The sequence below is a fragment of the Cynara cardunculus genome (assembly GCF_001531365.2).
Source record: "Cynara cardunculus var. scolymus isolate 2C chromosome LG 11, CcrdV1, whole genome shotgun sequence".
Taxonomy (NCBI): Eukaryota; Viridiplantae; Streptophyta; class Magnoliopsida; order Asterales; family Asteraceae; genus Cynara; species Cynara cardunculus.
The window spans coordinates 13,420,919-13,438,642 of NC_037538.1; the positions used below are offsets into that span (position 1 = coordinate 13,420,919).

At 35.3% G+C, this 17,724-nt stretch overlaps 2 protein-coding genes across 6 annotated transcripts; both read right to left on the reverse strand.

Moving 5' to 3' along the window:
• Window positions 1-916: 916 nt before the first annotated feature.
• On the reverse strand, window positions 917-6,989 carry LOC112520834 (E3 ubiquitin-protein ligase At1g63170-like). Of its 5 annotated transcripts, XM_025129439.1 has the most exons (7): window positions 6,877-6,989; window positions 6,716-6,794; window positions 5,869-5,922; window positions 5,092-5,765; window positions 2,965-3,090; window positions 2,356-2,641; window positions 917-1,512 (listed from the first exon to the last, which is right to left on the reverse strand). In XM_025129439.1, the coding sequence occupies exons 4-7, from the start codon at window positions 5,763-5,765 to the stop codon at window positions 1,309-1,311; spliced, it is 1,290 nt and encodes a 429-aa protein (XP_024985207.1). In that variant the 5' UTR covers window positions 5,869-5,922; window positions 6,716-6,794; window positions 6,877-6,989; the 3' UTR covers window positions 917-1,308. The 5 variants fall into 5 exon arrangements, with proteins under 5 accessions (XP_024985207.1, XP_024985210.1, XP_024985205.1 ...); XM_025129442.1 differs by lacking the exon at window positions 6,716-6,794; XM_025129437.1 differs by having other exon boundaries at window positions 5,092-5,922; window positions 6,877-6,984.
• Window positions 6,990-9,391: 2,402 nt separating this feature from the next.
• LOC112520833 (cyclin-A2-1-like) lies at window positions 9,392-17,629 on the reverse strand. The gene is made up of 12 exons (XM_025129436.1): window positions 17,586-17,629; window positions 14,830-15,189; window positions 14,393-14,675; window positions 13,812-13,945; window positions 13,368-13,460; window positions 12,880-13,013; window positions 12,182-12,257; window positions 11,484-11,560; window positions 11,362-11,395; window positions 10,669-10,818; window positions 10,436-10,567; window positions 9,392-9,607 (listed from the first exon to the last, which is right to left on the reverse strand). Exons 2-12 carry the CDS (start codon window positions 15,151-15,153, stop codon window positions 9,554-9,556), a joined length of 1,491 nt encoding a protein of 496 aa, XP_024985204.1. The 5' UTR covers window positions 15,154-15,189; window positions 17,586-17,629; the 3' UTR covers window positions 9,392-9,553.
• Window positions 17,630-17,724: the final 95 nt, after the last annotated feature.

A 17,724-nucleotide genomic window follows, 5' to 3' on the forward strand; every position in this document is an offset into this window, starting at 1 on the left:
TTTTATAGTTATTTATTTATATATATACTATATATTTTGGGGTTAGGCTGTCCAAATTGCACTGTATAGTATGTTCTGAATTAATATGTTCTTGGGTTTTTTTGAAATATATATATACATGTATTAATTCAAGCTTAATCTGAGTTTCTGGACAAGAAAGAGGGTAAGTAGTTGAAATTTCATTCTAAAACCCATTTTTTTGGTCTTTTCATGGCTTATGATCTGTCAAGTTTGTAGTTTTCTTTATTGGTTTTGAGTGTTTATCTTAAAACTCAAGTTTCTTGGTTCTTTGTTCTTGGTGTAAATCGAACACATTTGTGTWGTCGTTTAAATATGTTGGATTTTAAACTGTCATACAATTTTTTTCATCGATAGTCTGTAATTGGAACCATAACTCTTATTTATTCAAATTGTATTAAAATGTAAAGACCAAGTGTAACATATATCATCGTTAAATCTTATCTTATAAAACCAGTGGAACTTCAAAATCGTTAAAATTCATGGCTCTCGCCGCATTACGCGGGTATACAACTAGTACTGATATGATACATAAATTTATTTTACAAAGTATTCAGATAAACCTATCTTTTTTTTTGTTCGGTAATGAATACTTAGCCCAATATTTTTGGTAATAGTTTATATTAAACTAGACCTCAAAGAACCGTTACGACACTAAATGCCCATTTACCAAATGCTTATTGGATAAATGTCTACTGATAAAAGTTACCATCTTCACTTGCCTTATCGGTCATATTATATGCTAAAATAGAACGTAAAAATCTCACTTTTTGGAGATTCTGAATTTTGATTTTTCATATTAGAGAAATTTTGAAAAATCTGTTCTAACAAAATTTCCCCTCTTAACATATCTCATTGGAGGTCAGGCCAGAAGTAGGATGTATACATACATGGTAGATCATTTACAACGTGATCACATATTTTATTATAACTCATCAGTTTCAAGTTTCGACCGGTGACCATCCTAACCTAACCATGTGGTTCGTCCAATTCTTTGGACCACCAGGGCGTACAAGTCTTGACCAGACTTTTTGCAGACCCAACTTAGTCGGGCTAGTCCTAGCCCGAACCATAGCATCAAACACAAATGGTTCGAAATGCTAATCACTTAAAACCACATGATGTCTACTTTCTACCAAAATAAGCTCATGATAGCCCAAAAGCAAACAATACCAATAAGGATATAATAGACTTTTGGGGCATCTATTCACTTATCAAATAACACTCTTCAAGATAGCCTGTTTTCGATATTAACATACCCAAGACATTTTAGAAAGGTTTTTGCGGAAGCTAATACACAGCGCTTCGTCGCAGGCTGGCAGTTGCTTCGGTTAGTGAACTTAAAATGGTCTCACCAACTTCGGTCTTGCAAAGTGGGCATGAAGCATTGATCTTCAGCCACTTGTCCACGCAATCTGTGTGAAAGAAGTGAGAACAAGGCAATTCCCTGAGTTCATCATCGTTTGCGTACTTAGCCAAGCATATGCAGCAGACCTGTTGAGTACATAAACAGAGTTCAATGACAATGATTGTGCAAAAGGGCGGACCCACACTGGCCCGTCCCAAGAGCATCATGTGATTGGCAAATCAGATACATAGCGGCCCACTAAAAGCCAAAATGAGCCCAATTCCTGAAGGAATTGTATCTTCCACAATGAGGCTGACTCGAAACCTCGCCTATTTGTGCAAGTATGCCATCCCGGAGGAACCACCTTTGCTACGCCCTGAGGGGATTCAATGACAACGATGACACAATCTTGAAGGGGAGGTAACTTTTAGCACAAATATAAGGTAAATTTATCCAGTGATTGATCTTTTAACCAGATTACTTGCCACTTTTTGTTCTAAAATATCTTTCTTAGAAAGTGTGGCTTTTTTTTGTGTTCTTGTAAGATGATGGTTTGTTTGGACAAAAAATATGATTCAAAAAGTCGATCACTCTTATGAAACATTAACGGTACTTCCTAAACCAATTACTTCGCATAGCAATTATGTGTTTCCTAATATACTCCCTAGGCCTCCAGCTAATATCTTAGAATTCAAGAAGCACTTCCATAGTGTGAAAGGCCAAAAAAGAAACACCAAACTTCGCAAGAATAAGCCATTTTGGACAACAGAAGTGCGAAGATTCTTTTGTGCATTTACACTTTCACACAATTCATCTAAAAGTCGCTTATGCTTTTTTTGGCATTTTCACAAGAATGTGTGCTTGTGATGAATAGAAAAGTAAACTGGTCCAGAGGTCAATGACTCCATGATTTAGTGGTTTATGTAGAGACTTATAATTCCAAAAATAGAAACACGTAAGGAGCAGGCTGTATGAAAGTATGGACTAACCGCATCTTCTCCTGATATGACACGCTCCTTTTCAGTTCCGGCAGCCACCACCCCACCTTCACAAGTACCCAGGTTGGTTTCTTTATCATTTGTGTGCTTATTTTTCTTGAACTTGTAGGTAGGAAGAGAATTAATTGATTCTGTAGTGGCTCCTCTATTTTGTGCAAGATCCTCTCTGAAGCCCAGGACCGAAATTATACAAGGGAGGCAGCAGCAGATTGTGGTGCACAAGATGAATGGCATTGCATATCCGATGCAACTAAAGGTAAGAAACACTATACATAACCTGTTATATCAACCAAAGTTATCGTATCGATAGGAACAAGATACTCTCTCTCTCTCTGTTCCAAAATAAGTGTCCACATCTCTATTTTAGTTTGTTCCAAAATAAGTGTGTACTTTCAAGAGTAAGTGCCTACTTTCCGATTGTAACCATAATAATGAGATGGAGAAATTCATTATTCCATCTATTATTACGGGTAAAATTGTCATTTCGTGAACTAAAAAGTGTGGAAGTGCATATTTTTAAACTCTGTGCCTTTTTTATTGTAGACATTTATTTTGGGAAGGAGGGAGAAAAAAGGATGAGAGGGAAGGTATTGATTGGACCTGTACAAGTTGGGAGCATCAGAAGAAGAAGAGTGACCTCCAAAGATCCACACATTTCCGACCACGAACCAGACTGCAAAGAAGCAATCCAATCCCATCTTGAAGTATTCAGCAAGTACCTTGATTCTGCAAAACAAAAAACAGGTTTTTTCTTCAATCAGGTATGTACATTTCTCAAATATAGCATATTTTTATGGTTAAAATTTATTGATCAACATATTTTTCTACTTGCATGATCAATATCCTTTTTGAAACAAATCATACTCCCTCCATCCCAAAGTGAATTCAATAATTTCCTTTATGGATGTCCCAAAATGAATGCAACATATCCCGTTTTGGCAAAGTTTCAATCTATTATTGCGTTGTCGTGTTAGAAATCATTAGAAAATATCGCATGTTTGGCTTAACACATGATTTAAATAACATGTTTGACTATCGTCCGACTTATTTGTAAATGAAATTGAAAATGGCAAAAATGGTTGATTTGAACTCGAATTTTTCTTAGAAAGGAAATGTAGCAATTTCCATGGCACTTGTGCACATGCAACAATATTAACGTCTATATCCTCTAACTCTTCACATGACAAAACATTCATATCAAATAACTAACACACACGCATATATATATATATATATATGTGTGTGTGTGTGTATACACCCAAGCATGCATACACACACATATAAGTTTCATTTTCCTTGCATCTATATACAGGATTTCAGGCTGAAATCTTAAAATATGGATCTAATCTTGTTTTCTGGAAGTACTACAAAGTCGGTAACCAGGAGTAAATCTGGTTTCGAGTTGGGCTGATAAAATAAGAAAAGCTAGGGTCTTTAAGCTCAGTATCTCTACAGTTTAAAGTTGAACATAGCTACTGAATATGAAATGAAAGAAACTAGAAACAAGTAACCTTGAAGGGGAAATCATGTCACAAAGAAAATGCTTTTAAGCAATATCTGTTTTCTAGCAGGACGCCTCTATGCAGGAAAGTTGTGAAGAAAAAAATCTAACAGAGATTAACAACACATTAGCATGCACAATCAAAGACTTTCCTATGGTCAAGGTGGTTAATGCCAGTGTATGACACTGGAGCCAAAGTGACTTGATATCATCAAATTAAACAGAACAAAAAATCCTCTATATTTATTCACCTCTGACGACACTGGAGCCTAAGTGAAGTGAAATGATCACATTTAACAGGTCAGCTTCAAAACTAAACCATATTTATGTATGAAAAGAATCCATAAATTAACAACATTAATATACACAGATCAAAGATTTTGCAAAGTTCAAGGTGGTTATTGTTGTATGATATTGGAGCCTAGATGACCTGATATCATCAAATTTAATAGAACAGAATTAATTATCACATCTTCTTCATAATTAACAATATTAGAGCCTAAGTGACTTGAAATGATCACATTTAACTCACCATCTTGAAGACGTAACCATATTTTATGTATGAGAAGGTGATGATTGACTAAAAGGCTTGCCTAAAAAAGTCCAAATTCTATAAACACTGATTTTAGCTTTCTGAATTTCACTGGCTTCAAGAGAACTACAATATCTAGTTCTGATATCCAAGACCCTTCAGGAGTCATGATTAACTCATAGATCTTGTTACTTGACAATCGGTTCTGCTTATGTTGTTCTTTTTCGTTCCAGTAATTTCTGCCTCTAAATTTGATAAGAACTACTCTTTGCATGGAGAGATATTTGTTCACTTTAACTATAGCAAATGTCATCTGTTAATTTACAAAGACCAACTTCCAATCTTCTTCACCTTGTAACTAGCAGCCCAAATGCATCAAAGATATAATATACACAATACCGATGTTTCACACTCCATTGAACCACATTACATTTTTTGAAGAGACCAGTGATTATTCAATCTTCTATTATTTGTTCATTTATCATTTTTTATTGGGTTCTTAGAATAAATGCAAATCAAAAGAAGCAATATTTGACAATTAGAGTCACTTGGTTGTTCTTTCTTACAGGTATAAGATGGCTTGGGTGTTCTATCATATGATGATCGTCTTATGAAACATAACATGTGTATTATAAAATCAGAAAATAAAGCAAAAAGAGTCTGAAATAAAGGTGCAGCAACAGAAATAATATACCTTGCACCCAGTGATCCCAATGTAAAACGTCTTGACGATGTACCAGTAGTGTTGCGAGTGTCCCCTTCCGAAATCCTTCCATTTGAAGGCGAAGTGAAAGAACTCGCAATAGCAGACAGGCTGCCGGGAGTAGAGCTTTGACGAGCCTGCGATGGTTCTTGATTTGAACCATAATTGCGATTATGGAAACGCCAAAAGAGAAGAGGGAGTGTTACAACACATCCTGAAGCATAACCGATAACCCATGTGAACAATGGAGCATGAGGATGCTCGTGCCTTGACAAAGACAAAACAACAATGGCTGCTATAATTTGGCTCACGGTAATAACCAGTTCAACAGATATCCAATAACCAGAATTCAATGGGCTCCTACGTCGGCCATGGCCATTCCCTCTCCTAGCAAATGATGTATTCCTTGAATTTGTTCCATTGGTAGTAGAAAAAGAATGCTGAAAGACGGGAGCTTGCACGTTAGTTGAAAGCAGATCTTCGTTCTGTCGTACATTTGACCCACTGACTGGTCTAGCAAGGGTTGAGCTAGATGAGGAAGCTTCATTACTATTGCTTATATCAATCACATGCTCAGATTCAGTATGGCTTTCTGTTCTCTCCATTAGTAGTGGCACCTTGCTTGTTTGGTTTTTACGCTGTAGCCCCAAAGCAGAAACACCCATCTAGACGCTCCAGCAAATGATGAAGTGGAGAAAACATGGGATGCCAATATCAAAACAAGCCTCAAAAACCAACTACACGATTACATCCACAAGAATTGTTCACCTGTGACTTTTTTGGTTACCCACTCAAAATGATCAAAGTCAAAGTTGCATCAACCTGCAAAGATGCATAATGTATTCGTCACAATATTTTTCTCTTTGTTTACAGCTTGAAAGCACCATCTCATTTCTAATAGAAGAAAGAAACACCATCCATTGATTCTATCTCCTTGAAAACACAAACACATCCTACGGTCCTACCCGCAGCTTTAAATTGCGTTTTTCCATAAAGGTCAACCATATAAGAAGAATATTCTGTTTCTTTCTAATAAAAGATGACATTGTGCAACTTCTTTCAAGGATAAGTAATTAATCAGATTATGACTATCATTCCATATTGTTCTTGAAACATCAAATTACATCAACCTTTCAGTATTCTTAGAACATATTCATATCCCAACCTTCTCTCAGAAAACTAACACACACAAAAAAATCAAATGTACTATTCTTGACATCTTGTTGAACAAAAAAAAAACAATCCACATCCATTCAAGTTTCCGGTACTATGATCACCTTACACATAAGAAGCAAGCTTGGCGGTTTACTCAAATACTACAATATAATCAAGATTATTCTTAAATGAATCAATTCTCTTGTTCAGTACCAAGTAGTCTAACAAGCAGAAACCAAATAGATAGATTCAGGGCTTCACAATTCGTAAAAAAATCAAATATCTCCCAAAATGTGCAGTAAAATTGACTAAAATTGGGCAAGAATCGCATAACTTATGACTTCTCAATCAATACACCAGAACAAGCATCATCAATTTCACCATTCACAACCTATCGATAATAACAAAGCAATAAAACTCAACAMGGCACTTGAATAAACTTACGAAAAGCTAATCATACCTGAATACCCAACAATCAAATCAATAAACCAGTCGGTTCGCATCAAAACCCACACTCAAAATCCCCTGTTAAACAACAACTAAAATCCTTGCGAATTTTCAACTGATTTCTCGAAATAAAAACATAGTGATTAGCATCAGTGTAGAAGTAGTAGCACTAACCAGTGAGTAATCGATTAAATTAACACAACATCGGAGGAAATTCCAGTCGATGGATCGATCGATTCACAAGAGTCTGATCAATCTTGTTGTTAATAATATTTTCTTGGGGAGATCGATAAATATACTGATTGTTTGTATCTACAGATATCCATACAACATCAGCTTTGACCCTCCATTGTGACAGTCCATCTTTGGGTACTGTGGTATTGTCCACTTTTTTTGTGAAATAAAAGTTTCAAATGTTATGATTTCACATATAATTTAATAAATAAAAATTTAAAATCAACTTACGCGGTAAGTGCTTACCGGTAAAATCTAACACTATTATTTACTTACCGGGTAAGATCTTAGTCCACCAAAACGATATCGTATGCAACAATTTACCCGGTAAGCGCTTACCGTGGTAACTGGTAAGAGTCGTCGCCCTCACTTACCGGGTAAGACTCTTGGTCCTTGTCTCGCTCATACCGGGTAAGATTCTTGGTCCTTACCATGTTCATCCAATGCGGTAACGTGACTTGATAAGCGCTTACCTGGATAAGCGTCTGGTAAATAATTTTTAAATAATGATGAAATGAAGAATTCAACCATCATCAAAGTTACCAATTTCAATTTTTTAACCGATGAAAATTCACAAAGCGGAAAAAATACTGAAATTTACTGATTTCATTGGTTGATTACGTGTCTATCGTTTTTGCATTCCATGTCTCGAGGATACTTTTCATGTTTTGATTCCTTATGGATCTACTTTTGTTTCCGTTTGCTTGTCGTTGTAGTTGTTACGATCTTCCGTCATTGTTACTGTCCTATCATGTGCAATGAGGTTTATTGAGTAGATAAAGGAAAAAAATTTAGGATTTAGGTCATCTTTTTGATCATGGATCTACTGCTCACTTCACCTGTGTCGATTACAATGTTCTACCAATGCTCGATGGTTAAAGAAAAGTGAAGTCGTCGTCACGGTTTGCTGACATGAGGCTTTAAGGGTTTATTTTGGATTTCATTTTGTCGCTTGTTCAATTTGTTGCTTAAGCTCTGAGCTGAACTAGTTGTGCGTCGTACAACAAAACCCTCAAGGATCGTTCAAGCCCTTCTCGGCACTAATCACAAGCATTCAAGCTGCACAAATAGTGGATATTGGGTTCATTGGGAATTTGGTTGAAAGTTCGGTCATTCAAAGGACCAATGTAGGCTTGGCAAGCTTAACTAGTCTTATTATTCCAAACTAGTATTGGTGTTCGACGTCGTGCGTTGCATGGTGATCAGAACTCAATTTAAGGAAAAAAAAACGTAAAAGCCTCGACTCGAGCGGAAGTGCGATGTGTCTGAAAACTCTGGATTGTATTTATATTTATAACGCCCTCCAACACCATAAATCACGATTTGGAGAATACTAACATCAGATAAAAGCACGTCATTAGGTCAACACTTTAATTTTATGTATATATAAGTTATATAATATATACTTAAACTATATTTGTCATCCTTGGTTTCAAATTCATATTTGCACTATAATTTTTATCATTTGGTTGGTTTTGATTCCAACTATGGTTATAAATTTCAAAAAGGATCATCCAAAATAAGACAACTCTATGATGCATACCCCATGATTTTGACACAAAAACATTCAATCCACTTTTCTTATACAAAATCTTTGAACTCTTCACCAAATTGGGACAACTAAAACTCAACCACAATTCATCATTTGAAAATACTCAATTCTCATGGTGTCACCTCAATACCTCAAGTTTCTTCTTTTATATATATAATATAAAGATAAAGATTTTGTGTTGTTTTTAAAGATCCACTCTTGTTAATGCAAAAGCAAGCATGAATGTTTGGGCCTTAACAAATCGAGTTGTACGAACTCAAATCCATCATGAACAAACCTCATATTCGATTCTTAATATATAATCTTTTAGGGGATATTTAGCAGTTACTGAATGATTTTGTACAGAATTATTAAGTGATCAGAATGATTAAGAGGCTCTCATGATATAGTGCAAAATGAAATATAATTGTTTGTTAATTGTTTACAATGAAATTAGGGCTCTTAATGGTTAAGGGAGACCTAAGATACAAAATCATTCAAAAGGGTTCATAACTATTAAGAGACATATTTTTTTTTGCGAAACAAGATTCACCTCTTAACAATTCAGAGATTGCCTCTTAATAGAACTATTAAGAGGTAAACAAAAAACCCCTAAATCAATATGTTTGAAGTGTTTAACTGAATTAAGCCAAACACTTCGATCAGGTTTATCACAAGTCCATGAAAATGGTGTCCTTTTTCAAGTCAAATGATCGGGTCTTTCATGCATCTCTAATTGAGTTATACGTTTGTTTAAAATATCATTTCTATAACACCAAAAGAAAATAAAATAAAAACCGACATTAAAATAACTTGTGAACATCAAAGAACGTGTCGATAAATAAGAAATGAAATGAAATGAACGACGAAAAGATGTGAAGAAATAGAATTATATAACATGAATAATCAATTGGTTTAGATAGATACAAAGGTATTATAATTCATGGGGAAAATAAAGGTTACACAACTTACAACTTACAACATGAGATATGTTGCACCATGGATTGGATAATTGTAACTTAAAAAGAGTTATCTAAATCGTCTCGTCTTATGAAGAAACATCAGCTACTGAAGTGAAGTCAAACGTTAGTGCAACGGTTCCACTGGTTTTCGGGAGGTTAAGGTCGCAACGCTTTTGAACTGCCATTACAAAAACGACTACTTTCATCTAACCATAATGCAATCAAAATTACAACATTTGATCTGACGTATAGTGTAAAGATTGTATATATAATAGCAACAAAATTAGTGTAAGACGAATATCTAGGGGTGTTGATGATTCAGGCATTTAAAGAGTTACAGTTTGAGCTTAATGATTCTCGAGCTCGAGTTGACCTTGAACATAAAATAAAGCTTATGTAACTTAATAAGTCGAGCTCTCTAACACCAGTGTTCGACTCAACTCGTACGAAAGCTCAATTAAAATCTTCTAGTCGAATTAAACGAGCGTACATTTTTTCGAGCCGCACATGTTCATAAAAGTACTATGTATCAATCTCGAATCAATGAGTTGATGAATCTCGAGTTAAGGTTCAAGCTCATAAACAAGCTTAAAAGCTTAAAATAAATGTCCACAATAAAAAACACAGTTTTAAAAATGTGCAAGTATTACATCTTTTTATTAATTAAATGACAATTTTACCCCAATGGTAAAAAAAATCCATCTCATAACGGGTATTACTTTTGAAAGTGGACACTTATTTTGGGACCGAGGGGATAACATGTATTATGTAACTCAAATTGTTAAATGAGCATAAGCTCAAGCTCGATCTCAAACATTTAAGAGATATTGAAGTCCGAGTTCGAGTAGTATTTTTTAAAAAACTATGAACTCAGAGCTGAGGCCAAACAATCTGCTACTCGACTCAACTCAACTCATCAACCCCCGTACATATGTCAATGCAATCGATGCATTTGTGAAGATGATAAAATGAGAACTTCCATAAAAAGAAAATGTTGCAATCTTACCTGTTTTTGCCTGTACTTTTGACGAATTGCACGAAGAGGGGCAGCATCGTTAAGTTGCAGATCTTGCAGAGCCAGAACTGTTGCTTTTAGGTCCGATGCCTTATAGTTAGTATAATGTTCTAAAGTAGGATTCTGCAACAAAGGTTTCATGTAAAGACTTTTGAAAGTTAAAAAAGGAAACAACCGTTTTTTCTGCTGAATAAAATCGAATACAAAAACAAAAGAAAACGGACCCATGGATGTTCAATCTGATCAAGGGTCCATTTGGCTAAGAACACGGCTGAGGCAGCAATGAGGGACGGCAGAAACTTCAAAAAACCGTACTCGGTGAGAGTTAATTCTGCTAGATAGTTAGCCAAGAATTCCAGTTCTATGACAGGGACCTGCATATAAAGTCGGTTTTTCACACTTTTAGATTATTTCTACTATTCCTGGCCGTAATAAGATGGGCCCATGACAACAAAATGGGCTTTAACAGACACTTGTTGTTTTGATAAGATACTTTTTTAAATAATGTCATGTAAAAAATTAATATTTCAGAATTTCTTTTTAAAAAAATTGTTACAACACCCAAAAGTGTCCTATCAACTTATTATATTACTTTTGCATAGGACATTGTGTTAAAAAACTAAACCTAAAGATGGTGCCTAATTGGTTTGAGCTTAGGCTAAAAATGTTTGGTGTCAGGTTCAAATCCAATGAAGAATAAACCGCAAAGCAGGTGGTTGTGCCGGGATTAATCCGCTCGTAGCGGGTTGGATGTCCAGGTTAATAAAAAAAATACATTAAAAAACTAACAGGATGTTTTATTTCAGAATTTTCTTAAATTACTTGTTAGGACGCCCACATTTTTTTGGCCCTATATACTTAAGTCCGATAGAAGATTTAGATCAAAAAGGCGATGAACAAACTTTGTATTAATGTACCTTATAAGAACTTTGTGCTGCTAAAATGAATCTCCTGAAAATAAACCGTAGATCATTGCGTGTTAGAAGGTTGAGAGTTGGATGCATGTTTCTAACATAGAGTGAAAGTGGAGTTTTTTTACCGAAGGAACTTTTTTACAGTTGGAACAGAAAGATGAAAGCTCAATATGTCCAGAACTTGACGCTCCATGTCCAGTACCTGATAAGTAAAAGGTAGTCGTTAGCCTTTAGACTTGCACAAATTGGTTTTCAGAATGCAGAATGTGGCAGGAAAGTTTAACAAGATGAAATGCAAGCGAGATGGGATCATTTGCTACAATAAATATTTGAATTTTGAGTTGAGGAAGGGACTAATGGAAGCAAAAAAGGTTGTATATCCATAGTTTGAGAAAACTAAGGCCGTGAAACACCAGAAACTTATTATTCAAGACCATTTACATGAACCTTATTATTGAGATTTTGGCAGGCAGCTAAGTGGATTACAAGAAACAGTTGTGCAAAATTCGCGGTCTTTATGGACAGAGTCGTTCTACTCTTTAGGAAAGAGGATATGTGTGCATACACCCTGTCCCCACCTTCAGGTGGGATATGCTGGGATCGGTTGGTTCGATTAGTTATGCAAAATTGGATGTTATTCTGGCCGGCATGTCATGAGAATACAAAAAGACAAAAAAAGGGAAACAGTGTTAGATAAAAACTGGGAATAGTGTTGCCAATTGTGACAATCTCTTGCCTCATTTACAAGACCTACCTAAGCTTATATTGCCATATGCTAGAAGTATTAAAGTAAATCTGTAGTAGTAGCAGTAAGTGAATGTACCTCTTGTCTAGTGTAGGTGCCGTCTGTGATGAAACAGAAGTCCTCAACACGTGGAGCACTAATTTCTTCGTACTTCCTTAAATAATTAGATAGATATACCATTAGATTCTTGTAAGATTAAAGAATACTCAAATCAACTGTATAATGAATGAAGCTTTCCTAGGGGTTCCGCCTCCTTTTTCCAAAAAATATCAGCTGTATAATAAGATGGATGCAAGTGAAAGTGGAGGAAATATATAGAGTGGGACAATGTTATTGGAACACACGAAACATATTTTGATGATTTCAGAAATCTTTTAACTTTTAAGTCGACAGAAATAAAATATCAATGTAGAAGCCATTTTCAGTGAAAATAACTTAACTAAAAAAATCACCAAAATCATGCATTGTACTTCAAGCGACATTGGAAATCTGTTTGTAAAATTGAGATGTTTTTCTTAACAAAAATCCGGCTCTATCAAAAGGAGAATTAAGAATCCAAAGATTTGATGTACCAGTTTATGTACATTCCCATTTTAATGAAATCTTTATTCTGCCTTTATCAAGAAAGGAATCTAAAGATTTGAACATCAGTCTGGACTAGAAAGATGCCCACTTTAATCTTGAAAAAAATTGGATGTAGGTCATAATTTCACGAACCTGTGAAATTGTAAATGATGATTTAGGCCAATTTAAATTATGAAAAGAAGAAAACTTACGAGGCAATGAGCATGCAGGTTATCCCGAGCAATTGAAGTCTTTGTTTTTCAATGTACATTTTAGAGAGATACCGATCAATAAGAGCGACTGTTAGGTAAAGTGTTTCGGATGCTAGCCTATATTCTTCAGAAACCTAAACATCAGGAAAAAGAAAGTTCTATAATTGATAAGTCATTGGAGAGCATCAGATTATCTGCAGTAAAACAAGAAAGTAGAGAGTTCACTTCATGAACAGATATCAAAGAGAATCCAACATTTTAAGCTAAATACGCATACAGCAAATCAAGCACGAACTCTTGTGCAACTAGTCATTCAATAACTGTCCTTGAACTAGGTAAAATTCGAAGCCAATCCAAACTGAAATTTAAGATGAGATGACATGCAATGCGAAGCAATGACAGCTTTGAAATATGAAACATAATGGTTGTCATTTACTTTTTGTAGAAAAATGAAATTTCTGAATCTATATTAACTCTCAAGAGCTAACCTCCACAAGCCAATCAATAAGAATACCGCGCATTTCCTGTGTGATGTCCCGCTGCACTGTTTTCATATAATCAGCCGAAGGCCTCCACTTCAGCTGAAGAGAAAGACGTACTTTAGAATGAGCAAACATAGAAAAGGTTATAACTTTTTTGCCATTAAGATAGAGATCCTTCAATATTCATAAGTAAAATAACATGTGGATGTTAATGAACATTTAGTTATATGATATGAATTACGAAACATATGTAATACAAGAACATCCTCACTTTGGTTAGATAAGAGAAAACTAATAATACACATGGTAAAAGGAAAATGAGATTATGTACTTTTAGAATAAACCTTGCATAGTTGCATGCGATGAAGATATTTGACTGATTACCATGTGCATAGAAGTTGTAGAATATGTGGTAATAACCAATAAAGGGAGGTCAACAGCCAAACATACCTCTGTCACACGTAAATTGTTATATACTTCAGCAGCATATAAACTGCACATCTTAGGATCTTTATGCTTACAATCAATGTCAAGAATAGCTTGATCATCTGAGGCCTCCACTTTGTTGGAAAGCTTGATTTCTCCTGCATAATGCAACAATTGAACTTGTAAACAGAGCATGTAACAAGAGTCTCACAAAGAAATGAGCAGTCACAGATGATTAGTAGATGCATGTAGTCTGAAGTAGTTTACATGACAGAGGATGAAGACCATCTTAAGATATTAGACTTGTAAGCTGACTACAGAAGTAACAAGATCCTTTACATGATAAAATAAAAAGTTAAAGTTACATGGATATGTGCATTAATCCTCAGTATCTGCACTAGTCGGTTGATAGTTAATTAGCACTAGCTTTTATGTGAACCTACTAGATATATTTTCTTGTTGGATAGGCCAAAGGGTAAACCTGACAATTCAAAAAAGTCACTCATACGATGAGGCCTTAATGAGTCAATGGGTACCATTTGGATATTATAGATACAGAAGCACATCATGCAACTTTGTTACATCTTAACACAGATCGTTTTTACCTTTTGGCAAACAGCTTTCAAGTCCAGACTGGTTATTGGAAGTTGACTTTCCAGGCACCAACACTGGCATACAACCTGCTTTGGGGTTTCTATATATACTTGGTTCGCTTTCTAAATCATTTACTAACTTCAACTGTGAAGTTATTTCTCGTAATTCCCTTATGCTCTGTTTGGTCATATCTTCTGTTGCTTTTGCCTTTCCCATTTGATCCTGCAGACCCATACAAACAGCTGGTTCCACCATGTCATTTTTCTTGGCAGTGCTTCTCAGTTGCTTGCTAGTCTGACAACCAACAACATCAACAAGTAGTAAGAAATTTCAGTGATACAACTTTTTCTATTTCACTGCAACCACTTGTCATCATTAAAGCTATAAATCTACACAAATAATTTGTTGCAGTAATTTGTTATAGTTGAAAACTGAGACATGTTTGTACCTGAATTTTTATTTCATTGATGACCTTCATATTTAAATCATCAAAGGGCATGTTAGTGACATCCTTGAGAACAGCCCTTCTCTTCGACTGAATGCCATTGCCAACATCAGTGGTGGGCTTGTTATCTGATGACCCTCTTTTAGAGTTTGACTGCAGAGCCTGATTGGATTCCTGTTTCACCAGAGGGTGTAGTGGGGGTAACCTTCCAGATATTCCCAAGGCTTTAGCCCGTGCTCTAGTAATCCTTGCAGTGGGCTCTTGAATATTAGCAACAGGTACATTTTCTTTATTCATGTCTGCTTGTCTTGCCATAGAGTGGTGCATGGTGTTAGTTTGACTTGCTTTCCATGAATTCTGCAGCTAAAACATCTAGATTCAAGTTAGCAACTTCCAATATGCTTGTTTTGCAGTCAAGTTTGGTCAGATTGTGATGTGAAGACAAAATTGTCACCTTACAATAAAAGTGAAGCAGCAATATTAAGAAAGCCTTTAGCTCAAACACCGTATATTGACATAATTTGTGTGTCTGATGATATCAAAGGAAATAATTCTAGTAACACATGACTTTCACGACTTAAATGGTGCCCAAACAAAAGCCTCAGCTTGCCCTTACACTAAACATGGAATACCACTCCACAAGGGTTGACAATCAAACAAGCCTTGACAACTAGTTTATTTGACAATCAAAAGCCAGTGAATTTGGACGCCCGGTGCAGGTATTCAGCCAACTGTTTACTTAAACCCACATACCCACTCCCATACTTCCTGCTTTGTAAGTCGCTTGTTGAAGAGAAGAAACTAAAACTGAAAAGATGTAATTTTGGTGAAAGGCAAATCACATCAAACACCATAAATACTTATTAGATTCAATTCTAGAACATCTCAATCAATTTGACTTCAATAAAAATCTCCTCTTTTATTCAAGTATCTCTTTCATTTGTTGTATAATTTACAGATCTCTTATCGTAATTGAACAAAAAAAATACCTATTGACAGAGAACCATCTGTCTTTAACCCATAACAGTGCTGTTTTATGGTATGGCAAAAACGAAACCTCAGATCAAACAATTCTTTAATATGTCTTTGAGTCACCAAAGTTTATGCTACTCCTACCGTCATCAAGAACAGTGCATCAGCATTATGTAGTTCTATTATTTCTGTGATTGAATCCAGGGTGGGAACTGAAACTTGGCACACTGTCTCATGTGCCAGAATGGCAATGACCATAAAATAGCATTGTCTTCTATCAAACCTATGACATAAATATCAAATGTGATAAGCATTGCATAGGCTGGTCATTAGTCTTATGTCCCTACATAATCCCAGATGCAGATCAACACAATTCCCATCATTAGCATAAACATAATGGTTGTAAAAGCAAAATGAGTAAAAGATGGACTGAATGACTTAAGAAGTAAGACGATCCAAAAATAATAAATGAAAAGGACTTCGTTTTTAATCTAATTGTTTACTTATCAACTTCTTAAGGACAATCTGAATTATTGGTGTTGCCAACATACCTAGAAATGATAATTCACACAAAGATGAAGACAGAATCAGCTTTTATATGTAAATTAGATACTTTTGTTTGTTAGCAACTTCGCATCCAGCTTTTTTGACGAAAATCAACAGACCCGAGAGTACAAACAGAGCCACATAAACCAAGGAAGTTTCAAACAAATAATCATCATAGAACCCTAACAAACCCTCTCCTCATATAACTCTTTTTCCTTGTTTGATTGCAAAATTGAAGTAAAGAAACATCGATATTTTGTCCTTGACCTTGTTTATGCATAAGAATGTAAATAAACAACAAATCTATAAGTAGCCCAGGTTCAATTCGCTTCAACAAGTGTGATGCGCATTCCACTCTCTGTATACCCCCTTTGGCTGAACCAAAAATAAATTTGTGCATCTTTTTCTTGTCTAACAAAGCTCAATTCAGCTCAATGAAGGCAAACCAATACATTTTTTGAGGTTTCTGGTGGTCAAGAGCAACCTCGGAGGCATTTACATCAACTTATCTTGTAAATCTCAAGATCCTAAAGCAAGTAAGCTTTAATGTTCAATAAGATTTTCCCAAAACAAATTAAAATTAACAATCGTTTTACAAGCATATTAAATACAAAAATCATAATCATACTCTTTCATCAGTATCAGCATCAAACTTTCCCAAATCATTCAGAACAAAGCAACAAATCTAAGGCATCATGCTTCAAAAACTTACTTGTAACATAAATAATAATTCACTGCTCTATAAAATCATTTAAAAACAATAAAAAAAAAAACAAAACAACAAAATCAAAATAAAAACAAACTGTCAAAGAATTGTCAGAACTACATCCAGATTTAATGTACAGCTATACAAGTACATCTGCATATGGAACACCGGAAGCATCAATTGGTTGGCCCCCAAAAAAACAAATTTTCCATTCAGCCAACATACATTTCATTCCCTCTAGAAAATTTAGCTTCAATTTTCAAAAACTCGAAAGAATTCGAGTTCAAGTGCAATAAGCGGTCAACGACGTTAGGTAGAAACTTTTGAAAATTATAAATAATAAAATCCTCAAGGCAAAATCGCAGATCTGTACATCCAGTTCATCTCAAATCAAAAAGAACACAATGCAATCAGAAAATCAATCCTCCAAACGTGAATTTCTAAAATGCGTTTTGAAGCTGAAATTTTAACCTGTGTGAATGTTACGACGAATAATGCGATTGCGTGCAAGAAAGGGAAAGATGTGTGAGCTTACTCTGCATTCGAGAAGCTCCCTCCGATAACCAAATAGACAATGGCGGTCAAAGCATCAGAGCTAGGGCTCCTTCGAAATGCATCATGTGGAAGCCATAGAGAGCGAGTGTGAGTGAGTGGGTGACTTGTGTGTGTATATG